The 24849-nt window shown below is 39.0% G+C and overlaps 1 protein-coding gene across 4 annotated transcripts in view; it reads left to right on the top strand.

Moving 5' to 3' along the window:
- The window catches only part of grb10b (growth factor receptor-bound protein 10b), a 66641-nt gene that overhangs the window by 16268 nt on the left and 25524 nt on the right, over positions 1-24849 (top strand). For 2 of the 4 annotated variants that reach the window (XM_058383460.1, XM_058383368.1), the window contains exons 2-5: positions 5450-5559; positions 11803-11896; positions 18067-18265; positions 22198-22339. In XM_058383460.1, the coding sequence (XP_058239443.1) occupies positions 5509-5559; positions 11803-11896; positions 18067-18265; positions 22198-22339 (486 nt within the window). In that variant the 5' untranslated portion in view covers positions 5450-5508. Of the gene's footprint in view, positions 1-5449; positions 5560-11799; positions 11897-18066; positions 18266-22197; positions 22340-24849 lie in introns of all 4 variants that reach the window. The other 2 variants (XM_058383285.1, XM_058383192.1) reach the window with 1 other exon arrangement.

Genomic DNA, 24849 nt, shown 5'->3' with positions numbered 1-24849 from the left:
CCTCAATTTCGGTTTGCTGCTGCATCTCCCATTTCCCAAACTATGGGCAAGACCAAGGGTCAAACAAAAAATCCGTGCTGCGTTAATCGCACGTTAATAAAATTAGTGCCGTTAAAATGAATTTGCATTAACGCGTTAATTTTGACAGCCCTAATATATATATATATATATATATATTATATATGGAATAGGTTTTCTTTCTTTCTTTCTTTCTTTCTTTTTGATATTCTGTGCTGACAAATTTATTAGTTGTTATTTATTTCATCATTTTAATTCTGACTGCGTGATCTTTTTGTTACATTACCGTATAGTAATACTTACACATTGATGGACTGTTTCATTAGAAATGTATTCAAACCTGGTGTTCATTATTATTTCATAAAGAAATTTCTGTAAAGATGTGAAGGGGAGATGTATTTTTTGTAGAATTTATGGAAAGAGTCTCCATTTTCAGCTTTTTTTTTTTCCTGCAACAGAATGGAAAGTCTCAGTAACATTCAGCTGATTTATTATTGCGCTGTTACTGATCAAGTTTACTGATACTTTTCTTTTTTTTAGTTGTAATCTTGGGCAGATTGCTGTTATGTAGATTAAAACATGTGGATATGAGATGTTATTAGGAAATAATTAACTACAGTAATTCAGCCCCACAGGATTTTATAATGTTTATGATCAAAGAATATTTTTATTCTTTACTTTTCAAAATTGCCCATAATTTGTTCTGAAAGTTATTTTTATTTTTCCTGAAAACCTTTAATCTCACCCTGGTGCTGTTAAATAACATTTACAAGGTAGTTTTAGCTAATAGACAAAAAAAAAAAGAAGTAGTGAACCTCTCAAGGCTGCAGTATGTTTGGTACTTCAGGCATGTGTGCCTCCTGTGTTGCTGTTTTGATTCTGGACAGCCGCGTCTATGAATAACGCAAATATTTTTAAGCACAGCCCGATTTGGGAGAAAGAATTTATGACCTCGTGAATGGCATGGAGCTCGGGTGGGACACATTGAGAGATCTTAGCAGACACAGCACTTTTTTTTTTTGCTCTGGCTCTGCCCACAAAAACATCCCTTGGGTATTTTGTGTCATCACCCTGGCACAGACCTGTGCCTCTTCCAAGCCATACCCCTATTTTAGACCATTGCTTTTTGCCTGCCTGTACTCTAAAGCCCCTTGACCTAGATGTTTTCACTTGTGAAACCTGATGTTTTGCTTTACATGTTGGCTCCTGTCAATTACATCAACAAATTTTGGGGTTTTTTTTTTGTGCATTCCTAGTCATCTGTATAATTTCATTCTATAGTGAAGCTAAGTGTGTTTGTGTATGCTGCTCTTTGGGGTTTGAGAGTGCCCAAGGGTTTTTCTGAGGATGCTTCCCTCTGAGAACTTCCCCCTTCCCCCTCTTATTTCTAAGATTTCCCCCCTTTTCAAAATCACAACTAAAGCCAGATAAATTCTTAGCTAATCACTAATTTATTACCTTTATTAATTTATTATATATAATCTGATTGTACTTTGTAAGAAATAAAACACTATGGGATGTATGGTGTAAAGAAGAGTTACTGTTCTACTACTACCCCGGACGTCATTATTTTCCAATAGATTATCCTTCCAGAAATGTGAAATCGTTGTCTCCTAACAGAAAACGTAGTACTGTGGAACATCCACAATGACACTGTACTTTTTTTATTTATTTTTTTATTAAACTGTTTAATAAGACATGAAAAATGAAACAGTTACCAAAAAAAAGGTAAACAAGGGTTGGTTTTTCTAAGAGATCTGGTAAGATCTTGTGAAGTGGAAAAGTATGGATTTTTTGAAAATATGACTTTTTTAACTACACTTAGGTAACACATCAGTCTGAGGGGAAAATTTTTAGTTTTTTATATATTTTTTTTTTTATTTATTTTATATTTTTACATTTTATTTATTATATTTTATTTTCTATTTTTATTTCATTTATTTTATTTTATTGCACATTAATATTATAAGAACCAGAAATCTGAATACACAATTCCTCCCAGGTTCAGCCTCGTTCTCGAGCAGAATTCCCAGGAAATAATTCAGAGATAAAGCCACAAATGATTGGCCGTGCTAGTGCGCCTTGGGGAATTGTTCTTCTTCCTCTGTATTAAAGGATTTACTTTTCTTTTCCTTCTGTCTGCAGTGAAACTACAGTAAGTGTTGTGATTTATGGTATAGAGAACATAGCCTCTTCATCCACTGACTTTCTTCACAAGCACTCAAGCTTTGGATAATTCAACATGCACGGCCCCTTTCTCCATTCTGTCCTTAAAAGCCTTGCATTATAGAGAGGCTTTTTGAGGGAACTCGACAAAGCTTTAACAGCACAGTCTAAAATATGTGCTATGTGACGGAGCCTCTTCCAAAACAGACCAGGATTTAACTTTAATCCCTGCACAAGTGACTTGGATATGTATGGCAGTGTGAAAAGAACAAGGTAAAAATCTGAATTATTTATTGACTCTGCAATCTTTTGGTTGAACATGAGGGAGAAAAATTCATATCCTGCCACACCTTGAGGTGTCACTATGTGATTGTGACTGACTTTAGAAGGTGTTTAATTTTAATACAGCAACTCTGACAGGAAAATGTTATCAGTTATATATGAATAGTGGATTCTTTATGGAAGACTTGTAGAGTCTTTTAAGGTTGGGGATTTTGCCTTGTATTTTTCTCTTTTATTTTTTATTAACTTGAATGTGTAGAAAAATAAAAGAGTAAAAAAGAGGCCTGTGGGGGAACAACTGTTCACAGCTGCTATGAAGTAAGTAACTATCCTGTTTCCCAGATCTTTGACAATAAATAACTATAAATTGATAAAAATTCTTTTTGGAAGCAATTAAATTTGGTGTAAAAGGAGTAAAACAAAAATAACCACCTTTACAGTGCTAACAGTAACACTGCTGTTAATATACAGATTTACTTCAAATAGCTGGAGCTCATCACATTCCTGGTCTTTGGTGTAACTCGGGTGTTAATCACAGCAAGGCATTAAGGCTCAGCATGTACAGTGTAAGTACTCATAAAGTTCTTACCGCAAAACCACCCACAGCTATTCTGTGGATTCAGAGGCAAGGTTTTACCTGTCAAGCACAGCAGCTTTTGTCTGTTTAGGATCTGATGTGTTTCTTGCTTCATGCAAAACCTACCTTCTTAAAAATGACCAGTATTTAAAACACCAGCAGTGCTTCTGTTGACCAAACATGGGACACTGGAGGAAAGTTCCCTCTGAATGATTTTCCTGAATGCACGAGCCCGTACTAAATCTGGATATTCAATTGGCATTACTTGCTGTGTGATTTAAGATGGCAGTTAATCCATGGTTGACTGATCAAGTGTGAGGAAAAGTTTAAAAGCAATTAATGCAAAGGTATGTACCGGTGAATGTAAAATGTTGCACCCCCTTTTTACATTCCGCACCTCTGTACAAGAGGAGACCTCTTGTGGCTGGTATACAAGCGTGAAATATAATTCATTTATTTAATGTTTTTTAATCATGTTTTCAAGTGGATCAGCAGCATTCCCGTGATTTGGTGCGAAAGGCGCAAACCTAGCAACACTAGCTAGTTGAACATTATCTGGCATCCTATTACACTGCAAATCTAGGGAGGCTACCCGTGACCCAAACTGTCTCATTTGACCCACAATGTTATAGCTTGTACCTAAAATCTACCTAGATTTGGTACAATACCTTGTTGTTATTGAATATACTAGTATGACCACCAGATACATTTAGATATAACTTTAGTAACAATGTCTGATCACAGTTGCAGTGGATCCTGGATGGAACCCCAGTCTATCGCAGCCCATGGACAACTGATTGGTCCTTTAAATTTAGGGGCTCCATTTCCCCCTCCATTTTTCCCCAATTTACATTTATGGCATTTGGCAAATTACCTTATCACGAGCAACTTAGGTTTCTCTCACTCATACAACTGATCTTTAGGTAAGAATTAAGGGCTTTGATCAGAGCCCTAGCAGTGGCAGCTAGGATATGTACTCAAAACCTTAAGATCAGTAGTTGTAAGTCTTAACCAGGACCAAACCTGGAGCAGTAAGGCAGCACCTATCATGAGTCACGAAGTGTCTTTTGCATAATTACCCTTAAGGAGTAGGGGAAGGTTCTTATCAACTCAATCAACTGCTCACCAGGGATTACTGGAAATTAGTTCATAACCCTCCCTACCATACTGACATGTGATGACATGTTGCTTATAGATTTTTACTCTCCGTGAATCTAAAGACTCATCTATCAATCTAAAGACTGCACTAAATGTAGTACCTTTGAGAATCAGTTATGGTCAATTCCTTACATCACCAAACCATATTCACAGTATGGTAACAAATCTGTGATTCCATGTTTTGCCTTGAGATTTTACCTTGTAAGCCGACCCAGGAGTTTAAATGAATGGAGACCGGTTAAAAGGGAACTCATTGCAGTTTGCTTTGAATTTGAATCAAAATTCTCAATAGCTGGAAGTAAAACAAGTAAATATTACAGATAGACTTCATTAAAGATAGATAGACTTCATTTAAGGTTAGCATAAGAATCTTGGATCTGCCATCTTCCCCCTGCACAAGCTCACAGATGCCCCCGATTGACAGGGAAGAGATTGTCTGCTATTTCTTTCACCCATTTAGCATGGTTAATATTGCCGTGGCATCCCCAGGATAGAAACTTGCGATCTTCCTGAGACAGGGCCACTGCTTTTCTGTTGCACCACTTGGGAGCCTTAATTAACCATGTATTTAACGCCAGCCCTGTTTTTTGTGCTTGGCTGCTTGGTTTCTGTGACTTCTGTGTGCTCTTGCCAAATGTTTGTTTACATTTCCCGTCTCCGTATTTCCGACCAGTGAAACAAAGAGTACATTCTCAGCCCAGCCTCTTCCCACACATCCCTCACCAAAGGTTTTTTTTTAATTGCATTTTGGTTTGTGCAAATATTCGCAAGTGTGTTAACTGAATCTAACCAAACAGCAAAATGAATGAAAATGTAATGATTTTGGTATTGTTAGTTTACACAATGACTCTTTAGATACTATCAAGGGTTCTTGTTTGACAGACCGACTTTTAAATGTGTCCTTATGAAGTCTGTGCGCTGCAGTGTTTTTGTTTTGTTTTTTTTTTTTACTTGGGAACGTATATTTATGGTGCAGTTTAAGCCTTTTGAGGTATTTAAGAGGTATTTTTGTTTCTGTGATCCTGTAATTTTTCTGTATTGGACTGCTTGGCCTAGTTTCTTCTCAGTATTGTTTGTAACGCTTCTAAAGCAGAAACCAAACCTATATGAAGTGTTCAGTACTTCATGTAAGACTCTAGACAGCTGAGCAAACTCTATAGTACCTTGTGAAGATGTTTAGCTTTATTCAAGTTTTGTGAAGTTTCAGGAAGTAACTCAGCATTATTTCTTGTATTTTTTTTTTTCCAGGCTCTTTTTCTGCTCCTGTTAGAAGTGAATGTACAATCAAGAGGTGAACGTTTACTAACATGGCAGTAGCTGGATGTCCGGATTACTTCCTACACCATCCAAATTATCAGGTAAAATTGGGCTGTTTTATTTCCAAATAAACGTGGCTTTATTTTTTGTTATTGAACTATTTTAATGAGGTAGGGCCAGGAGTGCTCTTTACCTTAGCTTATCTTTTTAAAGCAACTTCGAATTGTATAATTAGCAATTAGTGTCCACACAGTGCAGGATGACCTAGACCTATGTCCAAACATATCAATGCATCCCATCATGTTCACCACTTGTGGAAGCTCCATCCATTTTTAGCTCAAACACAATCAATCATTGATGTCATCACAAAAACACCAGTCAGTCATCATGCAGTTTGATTGATGCACACCCCATAAGATTGTTTGTAGGGCAGGAAAAGTGGAGTTAAAAATGAATAAATATTCCTGAAATCTACAATTAGTGAATGTTCAATAAGTGAGAATGTTTTTTGACATGACAAACATTATGCTTTAAAGCTATTTTAGGGCACTATTTACTTCCTGTTCTAAAATAATTTGTTGGTCGTTTGTAGAATGTTGAAGAAACCTCAGTGTAAAGAGGCACAAATTATGGTTTTCATATAAAATGCTCACGGAACAAACCCTCCAAATGGCGTCCTGCTCTTACATAACGTCATTTACAGACTTTTTGCAGGAACTCGTTTATTTGTGAAATCAGTTCTTTCTACGAAATATCAATTCTTTAAATTCTCAGAAAATAATAATGCTCGGCTCAGTTTTGAAGTTTGGAGTAATTTGAGTCAAGCAACCAGTAAAACAGGCTAAGTATAAAAAGTCAATTAAAGATTTAAAAAGGAAAGTAAATAAATCATGGACCCTGTAGTTATCCTTGAAGGACCCCACTTTGTCAAATATAGGCGTTTTTTGGATATAATGGCTGATGAGTCAAATAAAACAGTTTCTGACTGGTAGAGAGAGAGAGAGCGAGAGAGAGAGAGAGAGAGAGAGAGAGAAAGCTGTCCCTTGTTTTTCAATGTACCCGTCATAGCTTGTAAATTTAGGGTCCGTGCTTGAATGAAGACAAGAAGCAAATGAATGGCCGTGGCATGGCCGTGCATTCCTTTGGGCTGAGCGCATCTGATTCACATGGCGCAACCTGATGTAAGAGCATCTAAACAAAGGCTTAACTAGCTTGTTTTGAAGGGCCCTCTTAGCCATTGTTTGTATCCACGTGCAGCGGTTCAAACCCAGTGGGAAATATCCATCAGCGGCATCAACCCCGCAGAGAGCTGGCTACGGTGCAGGCCTTTCATTTAACCGGCCGGCTTTCTGCTGCCGGTCCACCATAGTCCCTTTGGGACACTGTTACAGGCAAAAGGGCCTGAACGCTTTAATACCAATGGTCTGTTGCCTCACAATTATATCCCTTTGAAGAACTGCAGAATGAGGCATTTCATTGGCTCAGTGGGGGTAAAGGGTGAGGGGTGGGGAGGTGGCATAGTGAAACCAGGGACCCAACCAGGGAAGGTTGATTTGCGGGAGTTTTTATGTTGAGCCAGATGAAGATATAAGTCCTCTATGGAGGATTATGTAACTTCGGGAGTGGTGGGACTCTGGGCTGAAGTCCAAGAATGGGCTTTGGCTTGACCTAGCACTCAAAGCAAATCTCCCTTAACTCCTGTCTCAAATGTGGAGCTTATAGAGAAATAATTAAAACGTTAATCTCCGCTCGTGTTTTACAATCTTGGTGAGGCTTTAAAACTTAATTAAATGGTAGTTATTAACATTAGGCAGTCATATTCCTACTTTAAACTGTGCAAGCATCCACATTGAGTGTATTAACAGGAAACTTTGCTAAACATCAAGCAAAAACCTCATTTAAAAATGTTTTCATAGCCTTGTGGCTGTCAGGTCCACATTGGTTAGCAGAGTGACGCATTTGATGGCTCCTGAAGAAGACCTGCTCTTGGAATTTGGGTTTGACATTAGCACGATGGCCTTGTTGGCTCAGTCCACACACTGCATAAGTCGTAACAGGCCCTCCTCCCTCCTCCCCCGGACACATCAGCAGCCCAAGGGCCGTAAATTTTTCGCCTTGGGTTTTATGGATGTTTTCAGAGTGAATCAAGTGGACTTTTGGCAGTGTGCGGTTCCTGTTCCTGGAAGTCAAGCTCCTAGTTGTTGGTATTTCTTGGAACTGGGAGATTCAGGATCTGGCTCTTTTTATTGTGTTGTGTTGAGGAAAACTTTGGGCCGAAAAATCGAAATAGAAGCACTATTCACTTTCAGCTCGGCTGACAAAAACAGCGCTGTGCTCATTTGCAGCGGGGTCAGAATGGGTCTTCACTTCTCCAATTTACTTTCCACTCTAATCAAATACCTATTTTCATGTTAAGCAATTGCAGGTTTCTATTTTAAGCCATCGATTGCCAGTTACAAAAAAAATGCTGCTTTTTAATATCTTGAGAGAGCTCTCACTCCCCTACACACACACACACTTTAGCAGTACAGACTTTCCTCTTGTGGAATGCACAGTAGCCTGACCTTTTGGGGTCTGAAGCTAAGCCGGGCCAAATTCTAACCTTTCTGTGGAGTAAGAGGACTGCTGAGTCAGAGCATATGCCTGATTTTGGTCCACCGCAGGGCTGACATTTAAAACACTGTGGAATTTTTTAATATACCCCTTCTAGGGATATGCTTTTAGAAGTCATCAATCGATATCTCTCTATTTTGAGAATAGTGAAGTGACTGATTTCAGTGTCAACAGATATCTAATATCTTGTTTTTTAATTAAAGGAAGTATATAGTGAATGTACTGGTTATCACTTATTTTGTAGCAGCTGTAATCAAATTTTTTCTCACAAGCAACACTTTTTTTTTGTCTGCTATTGTAGAAAATGAATCAACACCTGAACAATCAGATTCAAGAATTTGACAGTTTTATGATGGATTTATTAAACATTTGGAAATGTCAGTATGTACTTTGTATGAGTTTCTAATCCACAGTTTGTTAAAGCCAGAACTTTAAGCCTACACTGAATAGTGTATCCACAGCTGTTTTTGTTTATTCTTCTTAAAACCATTAGCGGTTTCCGAGAATGATAAAATGATAAATATCAGAGTAACAATGGACTGTAGGGCATTTGAATAAGGTTAGAGAGATTAATTAAGGGCCAACAGACTTGACACGTAAGCATGTCAATATTGGGAATTCAAGCATTTGGACTTTTCCACAACAGCCAGGCAAACAGTTTTGGCAAGAGATATTTTTGGAAAACGCATTTGTCCACCTAAATTTCATCTCCTCCATTGTTTGCTTTATAACCACTGTTGAGAAGGTTTCCTATTGTTTGTGTTAAACGCAGTGTAGACATGTTTTATAGGTGCATAGTGCAGTGTTGCAAAATTTTTCTGTGAACCTGTGAATCTATGTAATTACAGCATTGGTGCTCAGGTCAGGTTTTACACTGGAATATTTAGTTGCTACCTAAGTAGGTTATGTTTCTTTTCCAAAAACACTGAGGAAAGAAAATATAGAACAATGTTAAGCATATTTAATCCTCTTGAATCTTGAACCTTGAATATTTATGCTTTTACTACATGGGTCATTAATAAATTTGCTTTAAATTGCTGTTTATCAGTCGGTGATCTAAGATGGAAATGAAATCTTGACAAAATGACCATTTCTGTACAGTGTAACACAGAACACATTGTAATTCTTGGCAATGGGAATAGTATAACTTGCACAGATGCTTGAAGCAGTAAGGGCTGTGCCATCGTTTAACCCTTTAAGGACTGCAGAACTGGGAATTTAAAAGTATTTGGGTTCCAAGATCTGCAGGTAAGTCAGTGCTTGGTCAGTTGTTGATGGCTCTGGTCAAAGGGATCCAAACGCTCTGCTGGGCAGGCATGCACTCAAATATAACAACCCAAAGAAGCAGGAGACTTTTTTTAATAATTCCAGATTTGGCATGTGTCGCTGGGAACCCTGCAGGGTTAGGTACTGAATGCTGGAGAATCTTCTCAGGCATGAGCTGGGTGCAGTCAGACAGAACCAAAGGAGCTGCTCCTGCTGTGACTTTGGGTGGAAATCAGGATGGATCAGTCACACTTGACTTGTTGTACCTTGACCTTGGGCTGCTGGTACCCCTTTCACCCCCAGCTCACACACACACACACAAGCTTGGATACTCATATAGGTCAGCCTTTCACAGTCTAGAGCAGGCTTTGGCTGTCTTGGTCCAGACATCCGGACATGGGGATTCGATTTTTTGACTGGAGACAGTCCAAAACAACCTACATGGTTTCCATTAGATCCTATCAAAAAGGCATGTCTTCACACCATTTACAAAGATAATGACAAAATCTTAGGTACCATCTTGAAACCTCTGGTGTGAAACAAGTGCAGGACTATCAAATGGGAGGGATGATGATTACGAAAGAAACCATTCCCCAAAATCACCTAAGCCAACATCCTTCAAGGTTAAATAGAAACATTAACACAGTGTTATGTACTGTAATCTATGTGGCAAAGAGTGATATTCACTAAAATATGCTGTATTTAATTGTTATTTGTATTAGCTCCAGCTGAGTGAGCTGATGCGGATGCATAAAAGGCATGCTAAATATCAGTTTTATAACACTGGGAAGTCTTCAAGAAGAACCAGAGGAAATACCATGGGTTTATAAAACTTGTGCTTTTGAAGAAATGTGTTCCTGACCAGAGGCTATGTTGCTCTCTCAGCTGTGTGAGACTAGCCAAAACATTGTACAGTGTAGTATTGGGTGGCCTCATGAAGCTATAGCTAATCTGCTTTCTCAGTGAATTGGAACACTTTCAAGCACTCAGCAGCAACTTTGTTGTTGTTCTCTCCGATTCATTTTGTCTTGTTTTATTGGGTGGCTTTTAAGAACTTAACGTTGGATCCGCATGTGTGCAGCTCTCATAAACTATGCACACTGGCATTGGGAAGCAAACAAGGCCCTGCTCTAATTTCGTAAATTTCTCTCTGGAGAGCTTTCGCGGCCACATTAGAGAGCGTCACTAGGCTTTGCGGTCCGCTGCGGAACACCATCTCCAAACATAAGAGAGCCACAGGACATTCTGTTCCTGGCTCCTGCTGTGAAAGGCCCAATCAGCAGCAATGCCCGAGATATCACATCCTTCTCTGCTTGCTTGTCATGCCTTTGTACCAGGAGCAAGAATGAAAAACTGGAATGTTCTGCTTTTCCTTTTATAGAAAGGACTGGAATACTTCAATCAAGCATTCTGTTCTTACTTATGGTCTACCATTGGCACAGACAAATCTACCAGATTAAATAGGTTCTAGCCTCACCTAATTTTGTCTCAAGGCCCATCCAAAACCTGGCTGTGACCCTGCTGAGGACTTGTATGGGGCACTGATGATCTCAATGGTGGCAGTGCTACCTGCTACTTTACAGGCCTGCCTTTTATAATTTTTGTGCCATGCCAAAATGAAAGAATCTTCCCTAGGTGCTCTAGGACCAGGGTGAGATCCTGAGTATTGAGTACTGTGTCTGAATCATTTTGCATGTTCCCCCATCTACACAAAGGCTTTATGGCATTCTTCCACACTCTTCCTGAGCAAGACACCATATAGTATATTCTGTATCAATAGTCCAATACAACATACCATACTATAAGCAAACTATATTATCAAACTTAACAATAACTTATCATCACGGCTGAACAAATTAAACCATTGTGCTTGTCTGGTGAAAACCTGGCTAAAAAGTGGCACCTAGCATAATTTATCTTAAAAGTTTGAAACCTAATTATGTGCATTCATACAGACTGGAAAGTAAGTGAGTATTAAAGTAGATCCTCACTTGAAAAAATGCAGAATCTCTTTGGCTCTTGTTTTTGTTCTGAACTTTCCCGAAGATGTTATTTGTGTCTTCCTAGTATCTTCATTTTCATGTTTTAATGCAGTGTGATAGCATTCAAATAAAATTTTATCTCTCCATATTCCTTCTCCTATTCTGTCTCGCATTCATTCAATGTAGTCTATCTTAGAAATATGTGAACCAATTGGAATTTGACATTTAAACCAAAGTCATTAAATATAATAGTTTAGTTATAGAATTTTTTCTTTCTCTGTATGTGGTGTTTAAATAAAATGACAGGTCACTGGTTATATCAATATCATATTCAACCTAGGCAGCTTTGTCCAGGAAATTGGCCCACCTTGAACATGTATATTATATGACCTTAAAAATACAGCCAGACCCTTGTAGTGATTATTAACCTTAAAGATGAATGTTTTTTTGTAAAACGATTGCTGTGGGCTTTTGTCTCAGCAGGACAATGTCGACCGAACTGCCAATCACAGACCAGCTAATCTAATCGGGTCAAGTTTCCAACAGGCGGCCAGTCGGAACTCTCCTAATCACCAAGGTTAGTACTTTTTACTTAAGAGTATTCTGCATGTTTTTAGGGTTAGCTTTTGTTTACATACTTGTTGCATTGTTTATAGGTGGAAAATTGCTCAATTAATCTGGTTTGTAATGACATGATATTTTAATCAGAGTATAAACTTTATAGTATACTGAGACAAATAATATTGCCTTTGGATCAGAAACATGTCAGATACATTTTTTTTTTTTTAATATTAATTGCTGGCACTGTTACAGGGATGACTAGCAGAAGTATTGGCAAATGTCTCAATGTCACACTAGTGAATGGACACCGAAAGGACAAAGATGGGAAGGGAAACTTACATGGCCCCTACATGACAAGATTTAAAACTTCATGACTGTGTTTTGTTTCCTTTGGTTAACTTGAGCCTGTCTCTGTCTAATCTTTAGACCATGTGAATCTTAAAACATAATGTACCCAAATGGACAGAATGCAAAAAAGTCCTTGATTTCTACCAAATGAGGTTGTTGGCCTTGATTCTTTAACCACTAGGGCCTTGACCCTTGGTCAGGGCTTTTTCCAGGTTAAGCCCTTTATGCAATTTTTCAACAAAAATTTGGAGATAGGAAGCCAAGTATACAACAAACATCTACATTTTTTAGTTTCTAAGACTTATAGCATGCACATGCAACTTCCTGTACTCCTACAAACTAGCTGAAATTGCCACGAGTCTCGAGTAGGAGTTAGGCTGCCGGGTATCGGATCAGATTGAGGGATCTTATTATCTGCACTGCACTTTCAAAGGCTTTCTGTACCTAAAGCAAAGCCTTTCGACTATGGGTGGGTAGTGTTTTCATGATTATCCTGAAAGGTGATATCACCACCATATTTCACTGACTGTTTTCCATAAGAACAGGTCCTAATCAAATAGTCATTGTACTCTTCCTCATGTCTTTCGATCCACTCTGCATGTTGCCAGAGGTGTCTGTCTCTACAGCACGAGTCATACTATACCGTACCAGTACTGTCTGCAGATATATAAGATCTCTTTCTACCCCGTTCTACTAGCATACCCATCTATGGAGGACTGGTGTGCAAAATATTTGTCTTCAGTGTTTGTCTTTTCCTTGACACTGTAGGAAATTTTGTTTCCTACACCAGTATGCTGGACTCCTGCTGTCCAGCTTCAGTAATAGGTCAATAATCATTTGAGTATATATGTTTACATATAATGGACCAGTTGGATATAAAGCCAAGACACTTTGGTGTAACACCCCTCATCTAGAATATCAGTCCTGGAGGGTTGCCTCTCTGAAGGGTTTAGCATTTAATTGCATTTAGTACCCATGCTTTATCTCCTCAGATATTTACATGTTCATATAAAAATAATCATTACACTGGCTTCCAAATCATTTGTGATTACTTGCCTTTATTACAGAGCTACTGTGGCCATACAGTAATATTAGGAATCCGAAATAATCTGATGAGGGATTGCTGGTTGTTGTTCGGTTTAGGCTCAAGACAAAAAGAGAATGTGTTTGTAGCTCATAAACATTGCAACTCTTACACCTTGCCCTTGTGAGCACATTTAAAAAGCAGCTGAAGTTCCATTTGTTTAAATATTGTTTTTCTTTTTTATGTAATGAAAGGTGCTATTTTATTTATTTGCTTACATGCTACTGACTTATTTAATTACAGTACATACTTACTTACTCACTTACTTTCGTGCTACTTACTTACTTATTAACTAAGGGAAAACTAACATACCTGTCATGACACATGGCCGTTTTTCATATTTCGGATGTTGACAATAACGATATTAAATATCAGATCCATCACTTACAGCATCTAAAAATTGGCTGAGGTCCAGATATAGTAAATAAATTTTGGTTTGAACAAGCCACTAACATGGCCAAACAATTCTGAACACTAAAGATATAGTTTATGGTTATGTATAAAACAATGCAAAGTGATTCTGCTTCATGTTACGACCTGAGAATTGCGCAGTTGACTGATGTAGAAAAATTGAGTTGTAGCCTATCAGACAAAAGGTACAACCTATGTGCATTCTGAGATGCTTTTCTGTGTTATTTGAGATACTGTAGACGTCTGTCAGCTCAAACTAGTCCAGCTATTCTCTGACATCTCTCATCTCTAAGGAAGATGTTTCCACATGCAGAACTGCCTCACATGTTTAGGGTTTTTTTTTTTTTTCTCCACCATTCTGAACTTGAACAAAATCTTGAGACTGTTGTTGTGTGTGAAAATCCAAGGAGATTTGAACTCCAGCCAGCCAGAGTCAATGAGATCACATTGTTTGTTTGACATTAACATTAACTGAAGCTCTTGACCTGATTTTATGCACTGGCTGATTGCATAATTGCATGAATGCACAGGAGGTTCTACTCGTTTCTATTTGGTTCTCGTGCAGGCCCATAAAATTAGACGATAATCTTCACAGCTTGTAAAGCTGCAGATGATGTCCTGTACTAATATCGCCTATAGCTTGTGAATCTGCTGTGGTTCCCCCCTAATGAAGGCCATGAACGTACAGGAATAAAAAATCGCTCATTTCTGCAAAGCCTCCGACTGTGCAGTAAGCTAAGCACATATGACTTTGCTCAGGGTTCAGCTTATCAGCTGGTGCCTTTTCAGGGAAGTATTACCCATCTGTGGAACTCTCCCGCTGATTTGATTTAGACGCCTCATGCGCTTTCAGTGGATAGTAATATGATTACAGTGGTCTGCATGCTGCAGGACAAGTTGTTCTCACCTCAGGGGTCACGTAAGGAATGAAACACGTGGGGGTGTGCTGTTGTCGGAGAAATAATCAACAACAGGGTGGCGTGATGTGGCCTGATGTGAAGCGGATTTTATTACTTTCCTATGACATTGCCCTCTGAAGTGTGTTTCTCTAATACCACAGCAATTTTACTATGTTAACAACTGTCATTTATAAAATAACAACTCTGGGAATGTCTGCAAAACAAGTTTGTTCCTGTACGCACATATATGTCTGTAGAAGCTATAGACAGTCATTCTTAAAAAAAAAAAAAAAAGAAGAAGAAAGAAAGCTTGGCATGTTACAGATAAACCAGATACCGAAGACTTTCTCATGCTAGAAAAAAACTGTCATCATATCAGCAGTTTATTATTAGACAGGCGATGTGAAGCGTCCAACATACAAGTCCCTGTGTTGCACTGTGTTTTAATGTGTTGTGTGATTTTCATTACTATTATCAGAACTGCTGTTAGGGAAAACTAATCAACACCTTCTAACCAATCCGAATAAAGAAATAAACTGTACGGTGCCACAAAAGGAGTTAGGCATCAATGTCTTTCAGACGGCCAAAAAAAAAAAATCTGCTCCTTTCTAGAAACTTCCACCATCAACTCTCCTGACTAATCTTGCGGTGTGCTGTATTTATGCTCTTCCTGTTCCATTGTCCCAAAGTCAATGGGATTTTTGAATGGGTTTTTGGTTAAATGTCTGTGGTTCACACCAAGCTCAAAATATTTTGGAAAAGACGATTGCTGACAGTAAAATCATCTACAGTCTTGTAATAACATTAATTCATTTGAATACATCCACAATAAAAGAACAGCACGGATCCTTATTGTTTTTCAGTGAAGACTGAAAGAGTTATCGGAAGCTAAGTGGTGGCGACGTCGCAGCCGTTAGACTATGCTCTAACTGGTTTATAGCCTAATTTTAGCTTTAATTTGACTTTTATTGATTGTATTTAGGCTTTATCACTGTGTTCATTTGTGAAGATTGTGTAAGAATTATAAGTTGCTCACAGAAATTATTTTCTGCAATAATACAAAAGCCGATGGGGAAAAAGAAAAATCCTACTGGTTTTTTGTTCATGTATCTAGGGTGATGCTAATTCAGTAGTGGGGCTATAAAAACACGTCATCCCTGCAGCACTCTGTTTATGCGTGTAATACAGAGAGGGATCACTTTGTATTTGATGGCCTTTTTGCATTTAATGATCCCATCAAGCTGCCAATGTCTCTGTTTTTATTAAAATCTATATGTATATGACTGAGGCACTTTCTTCTCTTGTCTTTCTTCTAAAGCAGCTACACTGTAACCCTGTTTATTGCTCCCTGCAGTCAAATAGCAGTTTTGTTTATTACCCTGTGAGTCAGCACTTCAGTTGTCAGTTGTCTTGCCAACGCACCACAGTTTTATACCATGACAGGTTCCTACCTGGATTTAAAATTGTGATTGGAAAAGGCTTTGCTTAAATTCTTTGTATCTGTGCTGCAAATTGAGCTGCATTGCAGAGGGCTTTAGGTTCGTTTTGTGGTTTTAATAAATACATGTCTAATCACAGCAACTTCTTAATGATCCTTAGTGTTAAGGATAGCTATAGTATGGTGAAGAAAAAAAATCGTTTGGTTTAAATCATATAGATTTTTGTTGCTCAAATTGTTTGCACCTAAAAGAGAAAAGGAAACGAACAGCGTGCTCTTATTTTCATTCCTGTTCATGTGTTCACTTAGGCGTCATTGACTGTAGTCCTAATTGATCATTTGGTTTGTGATTTTCTGCTATTCAGAAGACATTATTGGGGTTTGAAAGAAGAAAAAAAAAACCCCACAGCACCTGATATCAGTAGCATGTCACTTCAGTGTCACTGAAGTGGATCTAATAACCCAGCATCCATAAGCAGAGCTTACCTGCCACTATTAATGCTGTGGGATTAGCCAGCAGTGATGCAGGTAGCTGACGCATTTTCAGAAAGAGCTTCCTGAGTTGTACAGGTCACTCTGTAAGAAAGAAACAGCTAGACAGCACTTTTTGACACATTCCTCTCAAATCATTGTTTAAAACCACCTCTATTTCTATTCCTATGATGCCAGTAGTAAATGTGTATACTGTACATGTGTGTAAAAAGTCTATACACTGGTTAAAACTGTGTTGAATGTTTGGTTAGTTCAGTTATTTAATCCAAGTCAGATTGGAAGAAAAACAGTTCCATAGTGTGGTGCTGCCACCACCATGCTTCACTGTGGTTGTGGTGTTTTGTTGTTTGTTTTTGTGTCTAATCTATTTTAAAATGATGCCCAAACAGTTGTACATTTTGGACTCATCAAACTAAGACATGGTTCGCTGTGATTGTCTGTAGATGGGCTGGGATTTTTATTATTATTTATTTAATTTTTTTTTTCATTTTCACTTTGGTACTTTTTTCACCCTAGAATACAAGAGGTTGTTGCAGCTGGTATTGCATTGAAGGTGGAAAATAAGCCTTGACATGATTTATGGTTTCATATTTTACCTCACAAAAGAATATTTAGGCTTTTTTTTTTTTTATATCCAGTGTATTACGTCCTGCCTTCCGCTTTTAATCTCCTACTTTAAGGATTATTGTTTTTTACACAGCTTTTTTTCTGAAGTGGTGTCTCCTGTACTTGTATCAGTTGAACATGAAAAACTAATCTATGGCGACATCTTGTGGTAAGATGCAGAAATGCAGTCTCGTACATTTTAATAAATTCGGCTTCAGTCGAGATTCTGCAATTTTGTGGCTAATGTAACCAAAACATGGATATTAAAAACGTTAACATTTTCCTTTAAACCCTTTATTTCCCCTCCTCTTGTCATTATTTAGAAACAAGTTTTAGCTGTAGCTACATTACATGACACAGATGATAAGTTTAAGCTGTTACATTACATACTTTTTGATACCTTAGTACTGTCATACAGGATACTTCATTTGTTTATTTACTTATTTATATATTTTTTGCTTCATGCTGACGCAGTCTCTAGTCAAGGTAGAATGTGCTGTTTATGCTGTTAGCATATAGCCATCTGCTTCACCAACATATGCTAACATTTTGTTGTAAATTCACTTCAGTAAACCTGTTCCAATTTTCTTGTTAGCAAGTTGGCCTGCTAAACCCCTGCTAACAAACTACTATACATGGAGGGAAAAAAAAGTCTTCTATTTATTTTTTTTGTGAGCTCTTGGGTTAGCATTTCAACCAGGAGGTCAGGTGTGTTTATGTTAGCAGACTTGCTCAGGCTTGAGCTCGCCCAAGTTTCCGACTGGGAATTCCTACTTACTTGATAGTTCCATTACACTTCTCCCGCGTTCCATAAACATCACCTCAGACGTGATTTTTCCTTTTATTTCATTTTGTGGTAGCATTTTAAAGATTTTTTTAATTCAGTATTTTTTCTGTCTCTGTCTTAGAGGATGACGTGGATCTGGAGGCGCTGGTGAACGATATGAACTCGTCGTTTGAGAGTCTGTACCCCGTGGGCAGTGTGCAGTGCGAGTCGGCTCCCCTGTTACACAACGGCCAGCACACACACACCCACACGCACACACAGCCCATCTCACCGCACCAGAGACTGCGACGCTCCCAGCCCATGCACATCCTTGCTGTCAGGTAACACACACAAAGAAACACACACAAAATGAGAGATATATATATATATATATGAGAGAGAGAGAGAAAGAGAGAGATCTGGGTCATTTGTGTCATAGGATGATAGAGAATACTGTGTGGTTTGGGACGCATCCAAGGTGGAATGGTGATGGCGAGACGTTTGTGTGTGTGTATGTGTGTGTTTGTATATATGTGTGCGAGTGTGTGGGTGTAATTTGGGACACACTTGACTGAGACATTTCCGATCTGGCCTACACAGTGAAAAGGGTGTTTGCATGATTTTGGACACGTCCACAGTGGACTGATGATGACAATGATGTCCTATATAGTCAATTGAGCCAAATGCTTTATTTTCTGTGTGTGTGGTTTGGGGCACATTGTTAATAGTGAAATGCCTCTGACAGTTTATTTCATCTTGTGAACATTGTGTGTGTGTTCATCCACAGTAGATTGACAAAAGTTAGATAACTTTGGTGGTACTTATATGGTGAAACACACACGGTTAGCATTTAGGACTCGGGCAACCCATGTGCACTTAAACGTCAAACCAGCTGAAGAATTTCACGCCCCGTGGCTCTTTCCAAAACAAAATAATCCTTGTACTCGTTAATACCTAGTCTACTTTTAGAATGTTTCGCTACTTTGCTACAAACCACACACACACACACACTTTCCAGCTCTCTCCTGACAGATGAAGCCCAGCTGCAGCAGTTTCTTCCTGGGTTTTGTTTTGCTTTTAATGTCATGTTATATCTTTGGACTGTAAACCATTTTTGCCTGAACACAGTTTTAGCCAAGCTGTTTTATTTTTCCCCCACACTTCCATTTGTTCCAAAAGTGTTCATTTAATACCTTGTCATCAAGTGTTAGTTCAGTGCTTTTGAATTTGTATAGCATGCTTATCAAAAAATTAGCTCATAGCAACTTTACTGAAATACGGATGTTGATTTTGATCCCTAACGAGCAAGAAATAGAAAAGTGAAAGAAAATCTTGAACAGAACCAGACCAATGTCACATTTGAATAATCAAATTAATAAATGGCACATTATACTTCTAGATTTAAATTTTCTTGTTAACTTTTTCCCTTAATAATTATTTTAAAAAACTGTTTAAATAATTTCTGACACTGGAGACGCCTTACATGAATATTAAATGAGTATCTTCTCACAGAATGCTTTATATAATTAATATTAGAGTGCAAATATGCCTCACTTTCAAAACATCTACATAGACAGATATATCTGTGGGATTACAAGCAGCATCCACTAGATGGCACTTCAGAGCACAAACATCCTTCCATTTGCAAGTTGAAGTTAAATAAACTAAGGTTTAGCGATTTCATGCACAGTGATGTTAAACAGACTGACGAGCTCCGTTTCCTCTTCAAAACAGTCAGCTGTCATCGTGATCATTGTCATTATCCTTATACCTCACTATACTTGGAAAAAAATATTTATTAAGATTAAAATCCTTAAAGCATCCAATTTGTGGCGTTTAAAATTCTAACACTAACTAACAGGAAACTGGTCTAGAGTAGTACATCATCAATCATCTGGCCAATTAGAATCGAGAATTCGTGAGCAATGTGGTATAATTTTCTTTAATGTTTAAATTACTGAAGTATTTAATGCAGCAAGATAAGAGGTACAACGTAAAGTTTGATCAAATCAGCTGCTTCTTTTTAGAGTTGAAAAATCAAATATATTCGATACCCACAGTACCTTAACAACATCCATTATGATGTCATTTATCACAATGACAGTATTTAGATTATTGTGTTGCTCGGGTTGTGTGAGTCTCTGAAATAGAATGAAGAATGATTAAAGAGCTGGTTAGAAAGTATCCGTTTTAAATTATTAGTGTGAACATTTGCGACAGGTTTCCCAGTACATGCACCTTTCGCATGTTTTTCATATCCTTCATTAATGAAGAAATGAAGTTTAAACTTTTGTATCCATTTGCTTTAGCATCTTTAATTTAGTATTCACCTTTTTTGGCATATATTGTAATCTGTTGTTTTACCTTTGCTGAGTTAGGGTACGTGATCAACTGGTGTGTGTGTGTGTGTGTGTGTGTGTGTGTGTGTGGGTTGAGATCCTTTTAACATGGGTTCACTTGGAGGTTAGCAGTCAAACTTAGCGCTGACCTCTGTGTCACACACTTCAGAGCAGACACACTTCAGAGTGTGTGACCCTACTTCAAAGGGTTCCAGTCCAAAACACCCCCACATGGCCCCTGGTCAGTGATGACTCAAAGAGTTTGTGTGTGTGTGTGTGTGTGTGTGTGTCTTTGCTGGTGCGTGTTAGTAAGAGAGAAAGAAAGAGAATCCGTTATAGCATATCTAAAACTGTGCACCTCCTTCGCTGAGACAAACAGGCACACAGGTCATTACCCCTTTACTAAGACTGACAGACATATACACCATGCCTCCTCCACTTTGACCATCAATAAGGGCATGCCTTAGAGCAGGCATAGAGACCACACCTCTTTCATTTGGATTGACAGGAACTTAGATCACACCTCCTTTTATTGGGACTGACAGGCACTAGGGGCATGCTTCTCTAACTGGGACTGACAAGCAGAGACGCCACACCTCTTTCAATGAATATGAACGGCATAGAGGCCACACCTCTTTTACTAGGTATGAATTGCACAGAGGCCATGCCTCTTTCAGTGGGTGTGGCAGGGACAGAGGCCATGCCTCTTTCAATGGATGTGACCAGGACAGAGGCCACACCTTTTTCAGTGTGACTGACAGGCACAGACACCACACCTCTTTCAATGGGCGTGGACGGCACAGAAGCCACACCTCTTTCAGTGTGACTGGCAGGTACAGGCACCACACCTCTTTTACTGCACATGAATAGCACAGAAGCCACACCTCTTTCAATGGGTGTGGCAGGGACAAAGTCCATGCCTCTTTCAATGGATGTGACCAGGACAGAGACCATACCTCTTTCAGTGTGACTGACAGGCACAGACACCACACCTCGTTCAATGGGTGTGACAGGGATAGAGGCCACACCTCTTTCAGTGTGACTAACAAGCACACGTTTTTCTTACTTCATCCTGGTTCCTGGAAAAACATGTTCAAGGTGCCAGACTATCTAAAATGTCAAACGCCAGGAAGTCTACCTGGAAATTCTTGTTTCTTTCATTTGTCTTTCTTTCCTCGAAGTGAATGGCGTGCAAAGAGAACATTCAGACCGATTTCATTTAAACAAGAGGATTTCTCACACAGCTTAGAAAAACAAGACTTGTCTCGAGTTTTAATTATATGCAAAATGTTAAAACTTGAAAGGTTAGAGTCCAAGTTCAGCGTGTGCTGATAGTGTTCCAAGCACGCAGAGCTTAGAGAGAAAAGAAGAATATGTTCTTCACACTTAAGAGGACATTCTGACCCCGAGTCTGGAATAAGGATCAGTGATGTTCGAAGACTTCATAAATCATCACAGCTGGGTGTGTGTTTGTTTTTTTGTTTTGTTTTTTTTGTGCGTGTGCTGTGTTAAAGGTCACAGCTTGCACTAAACCCATTGTTTGTAATAAATCATAGTTTTTATGCAACTGTATGGTATCATATTGAATGTATTTTACTTTCCTTTTGAGCTCATTACTTTTTTTTAGTTCTTGTGTGTTTGTTTTGTTTGTTTTTGTTTTTTTTCCATTTCCAATAAAATGTATTGATGACCCCATATTCTCTCCATCCTTTCTTTTCCTTTCTCTCTCTTTCTTCCTCTTCATTTTTCTTTCTCAATTTATCCCTTGCACTCTCTTTGCCTTCTTTCTTTCTTGCTTTTTCTTTTTTCTGTCTGTCTGAATGACTCTTCCACTTTTTCTTTCTTTCACTCATTCTTTTCTGCCTGTTTCTGTTTGTCTACTCTAACTTACTTTCTCTCTCTCTCTCTCTCTCTCTCTCTCTCTCTCTCTACAGGAGGCTACAAGAAGAAGCGCAGCAGTTTCAGACATCATCTCTGCCCGCCATCCCAAACCCTTTCCCCGAATTGTGTAGTCCAGCCAGTTCACCCACAGCCTGTCCCGGCTCTTTACCCCCGTGTCAAACGTCAGAAAAACATGTAAGCTCGGTTCTGGAGGTACCGCACGTGTTTGTGTGTGTCTGTTTGTGTGTGTCTGTTTGTGTGTGTGTGTGTGCATGCACAGTAGTATAGTATGAATTTCCTGTGCATCTTGTTTGAGGAATATCTATGCAATAGTCCAAGTGGCTTTGAAGCCAGTAAAGTGCAAATGTCTGTGTCACTACGTGTTCAAAGCCTGGGGGTTTAGCCATTCACTCAACCCTTTTTCTCACTCCACACACACACACACACACACACACACACACAAACACACACAGAAAAGTGAAACACTTGCTGAGTTCAGAACAATGCACAGGGCTGGGATGTCAGCTGGTGGCTTTGTGTGAATAGGTGTGTATGTAGGTCTTTATGTTCAGCTTTGTTAGTATGTATATACACGTGTGTCCACACCCTATTCATTCTCATGTGTGCATCCACACACCTGCATTATGTTCTGCATACATAGCAATTACCCTTTTTATTATGTGTTTGTACTAGAGGTGTGAGGTATTTTTTATATTATTATTATTCCACTCGCACCTCCTAAAACAGACACTCTTGACCATCCTGTCCCCATCCTGAAGTTATCTTTTCTGCCTGCAGTATTCTATAAAGATCTTAATTGGTTTTCTTTTCCAGAATCTGAATGTTAACCATGTGTCCAGGGCTGCCACACTTTTAAAAATTAGAAATGGCATTTTTGGGATTTTAAAGGCACATTTAGCGCCTATTTCCGTAAGAACTCTTGCCTTGCACAAAGTGAGACCAGGGAGTTTGCATGGACTCTTTTGGAGTTGGCAAGTCCCCAGTTGCAGGGGTGGTTGCAAGAAGGTCTGGTGGGAATATTGTCATGGAGGTTGCCTTAGGACACACCACTGGTAAGGGAAGTTGAAGAAAGAGGGCGTCTAAATAATGCTCACAGTGGGCTTTCCTGATTCAGATGAATGGCAAGTAAGAAGGGCTGTGGTGAGATAAAAACAGTTGCAGAGTTTCACTCTGGAAGAATAAACTTCAGAGACCTCAAGATATTATTGCAAATTATTCAGCACCTTGAGGGGCAGAGAGGAGGCTTTGCACAAGTCCTGCCTAGCAGGTGCAGGGTATGCAGGGACTTCCACATACTATGGTGGGTAGAAACCTTGACTGCTGTATCACTGTAGGTGTAGTTGAGGTTCGGCTGGAGATCCTGAGGGCACTGGACAAGGTTAGGGTTGTGTTGTAAACATGTCTCATGAATTTTGCATGGAGATCTGGGGCAGAGCCTCTGGACCGGCCAACTTGGTTAGTGGTCCTTATTTTTGAAAAACAGAAGCAGAGGGTGTGTTCCAATTACATGGGAATCAAAATCCCCAGACTCCCAGGAAAAGCTTGGGTCAAGGTTATGCACAAGCTGAGAAACAGTGGACCAACTCTTTAATATTTTTACAGCATTGTGAGGGATGATGAGTGTATACCAATTCAGTCTCATGCTTTAAAATTTATGAGAGGTACCTCAGGAGTATTTGGCTTCAGACAATGAAATAGGTGTGTCTTGTCTATATTCCTTTTTGTGGTTTTCATGGAAAGGGTATAAAGAGACAGCCAAGGTCGGACAGGTGTGAAGTATGCTTGAGGTATTGTCCCTGTTATTTGCAGATGATGTTCTATTGACAAATTAAGAACAAGACTTCCAACATGTAAGTTTTATGCTGAACCTGAAGTGAATTGTGATGAAAATCAGTGCCTCCTAAGCCATGGTTCTTTACCAGAAAAGAGTGTGATGCTTCCTTCACGTGAGTGGGCAGCCCTTGCCCCAGGACAAAGAGTTTAAGTACCTCGGGATCTTTTCCATAGTTGTTGGAAATAAAGAGCACTGGCATTCACATAAGGTTTAGGTAGGGGACACCTGTGTTACATGCTTCTATCATCATTGATGTGTTGTTGGTGATTAAAGTAGGATGATATCTGTGATCTGAGCTTTGCTCACCAGTTAAGCCTCAGTGTAGAGTCCCCACTTGCCCTAATTAAGCAGTGCCAGTTGTGGTAGTTTGGGCACCTGGATGAGAGCTTCATCAACACACTGGATGAAAACCCCAGAGCAGGTCCACTTGAGATTATATGTCATGGTGGCTTTCAGCTGGGAATCTGTGAACGGGTCTAGAGAAGTATAAACTGACCTTGTTGCCTCAGCCTCACAATTTCCACCTTCTTTAGTTTTCCTGATGGGGTAGAACATGGTGTTGGACTATTGTGTAACATTACAAAGTACGCATCACCATCTAAAGCCCATATGTTCTTGCAACCCCAGGTTGTGTTGCAATTAACTGTACCTCGGTTATCACATGCAAGGTTACCGATATTCATGAACCCCCTCTCCACCCCATCTTGTTAATCATCTCCACATGGAGTTTTGCTCCATTACCGTAACACACCCTCCATTCCTGTAAAAAATCCACTGCATGCTTGATTCAATTACTCTAATCTCCCTCTCTTGACTTTTATTGTCCCATGGATTTGACCCAGCAGCCCTT

Source organism: Hemibagrus wyckioides, linkage group LG01 (genome assembly GCF_019097595.1).
Source record: "Hemibagrus wyckioides isolate EC202008001 linkage group LG01, SWU_Hwy_1.0, whole genome shotgun sequence".
Taxonomy (NCBI): Eukaryota; Metazoa; Chordata; class Actinopteri; order Siluriformes; family Bagridae; genus Hemibagrus; species Hemibagrus wyckioides.
Note: the sequence above shows the minus strand (reverse complement) of the source record. Positions and strands in the feature narration are given on the sequence as shown.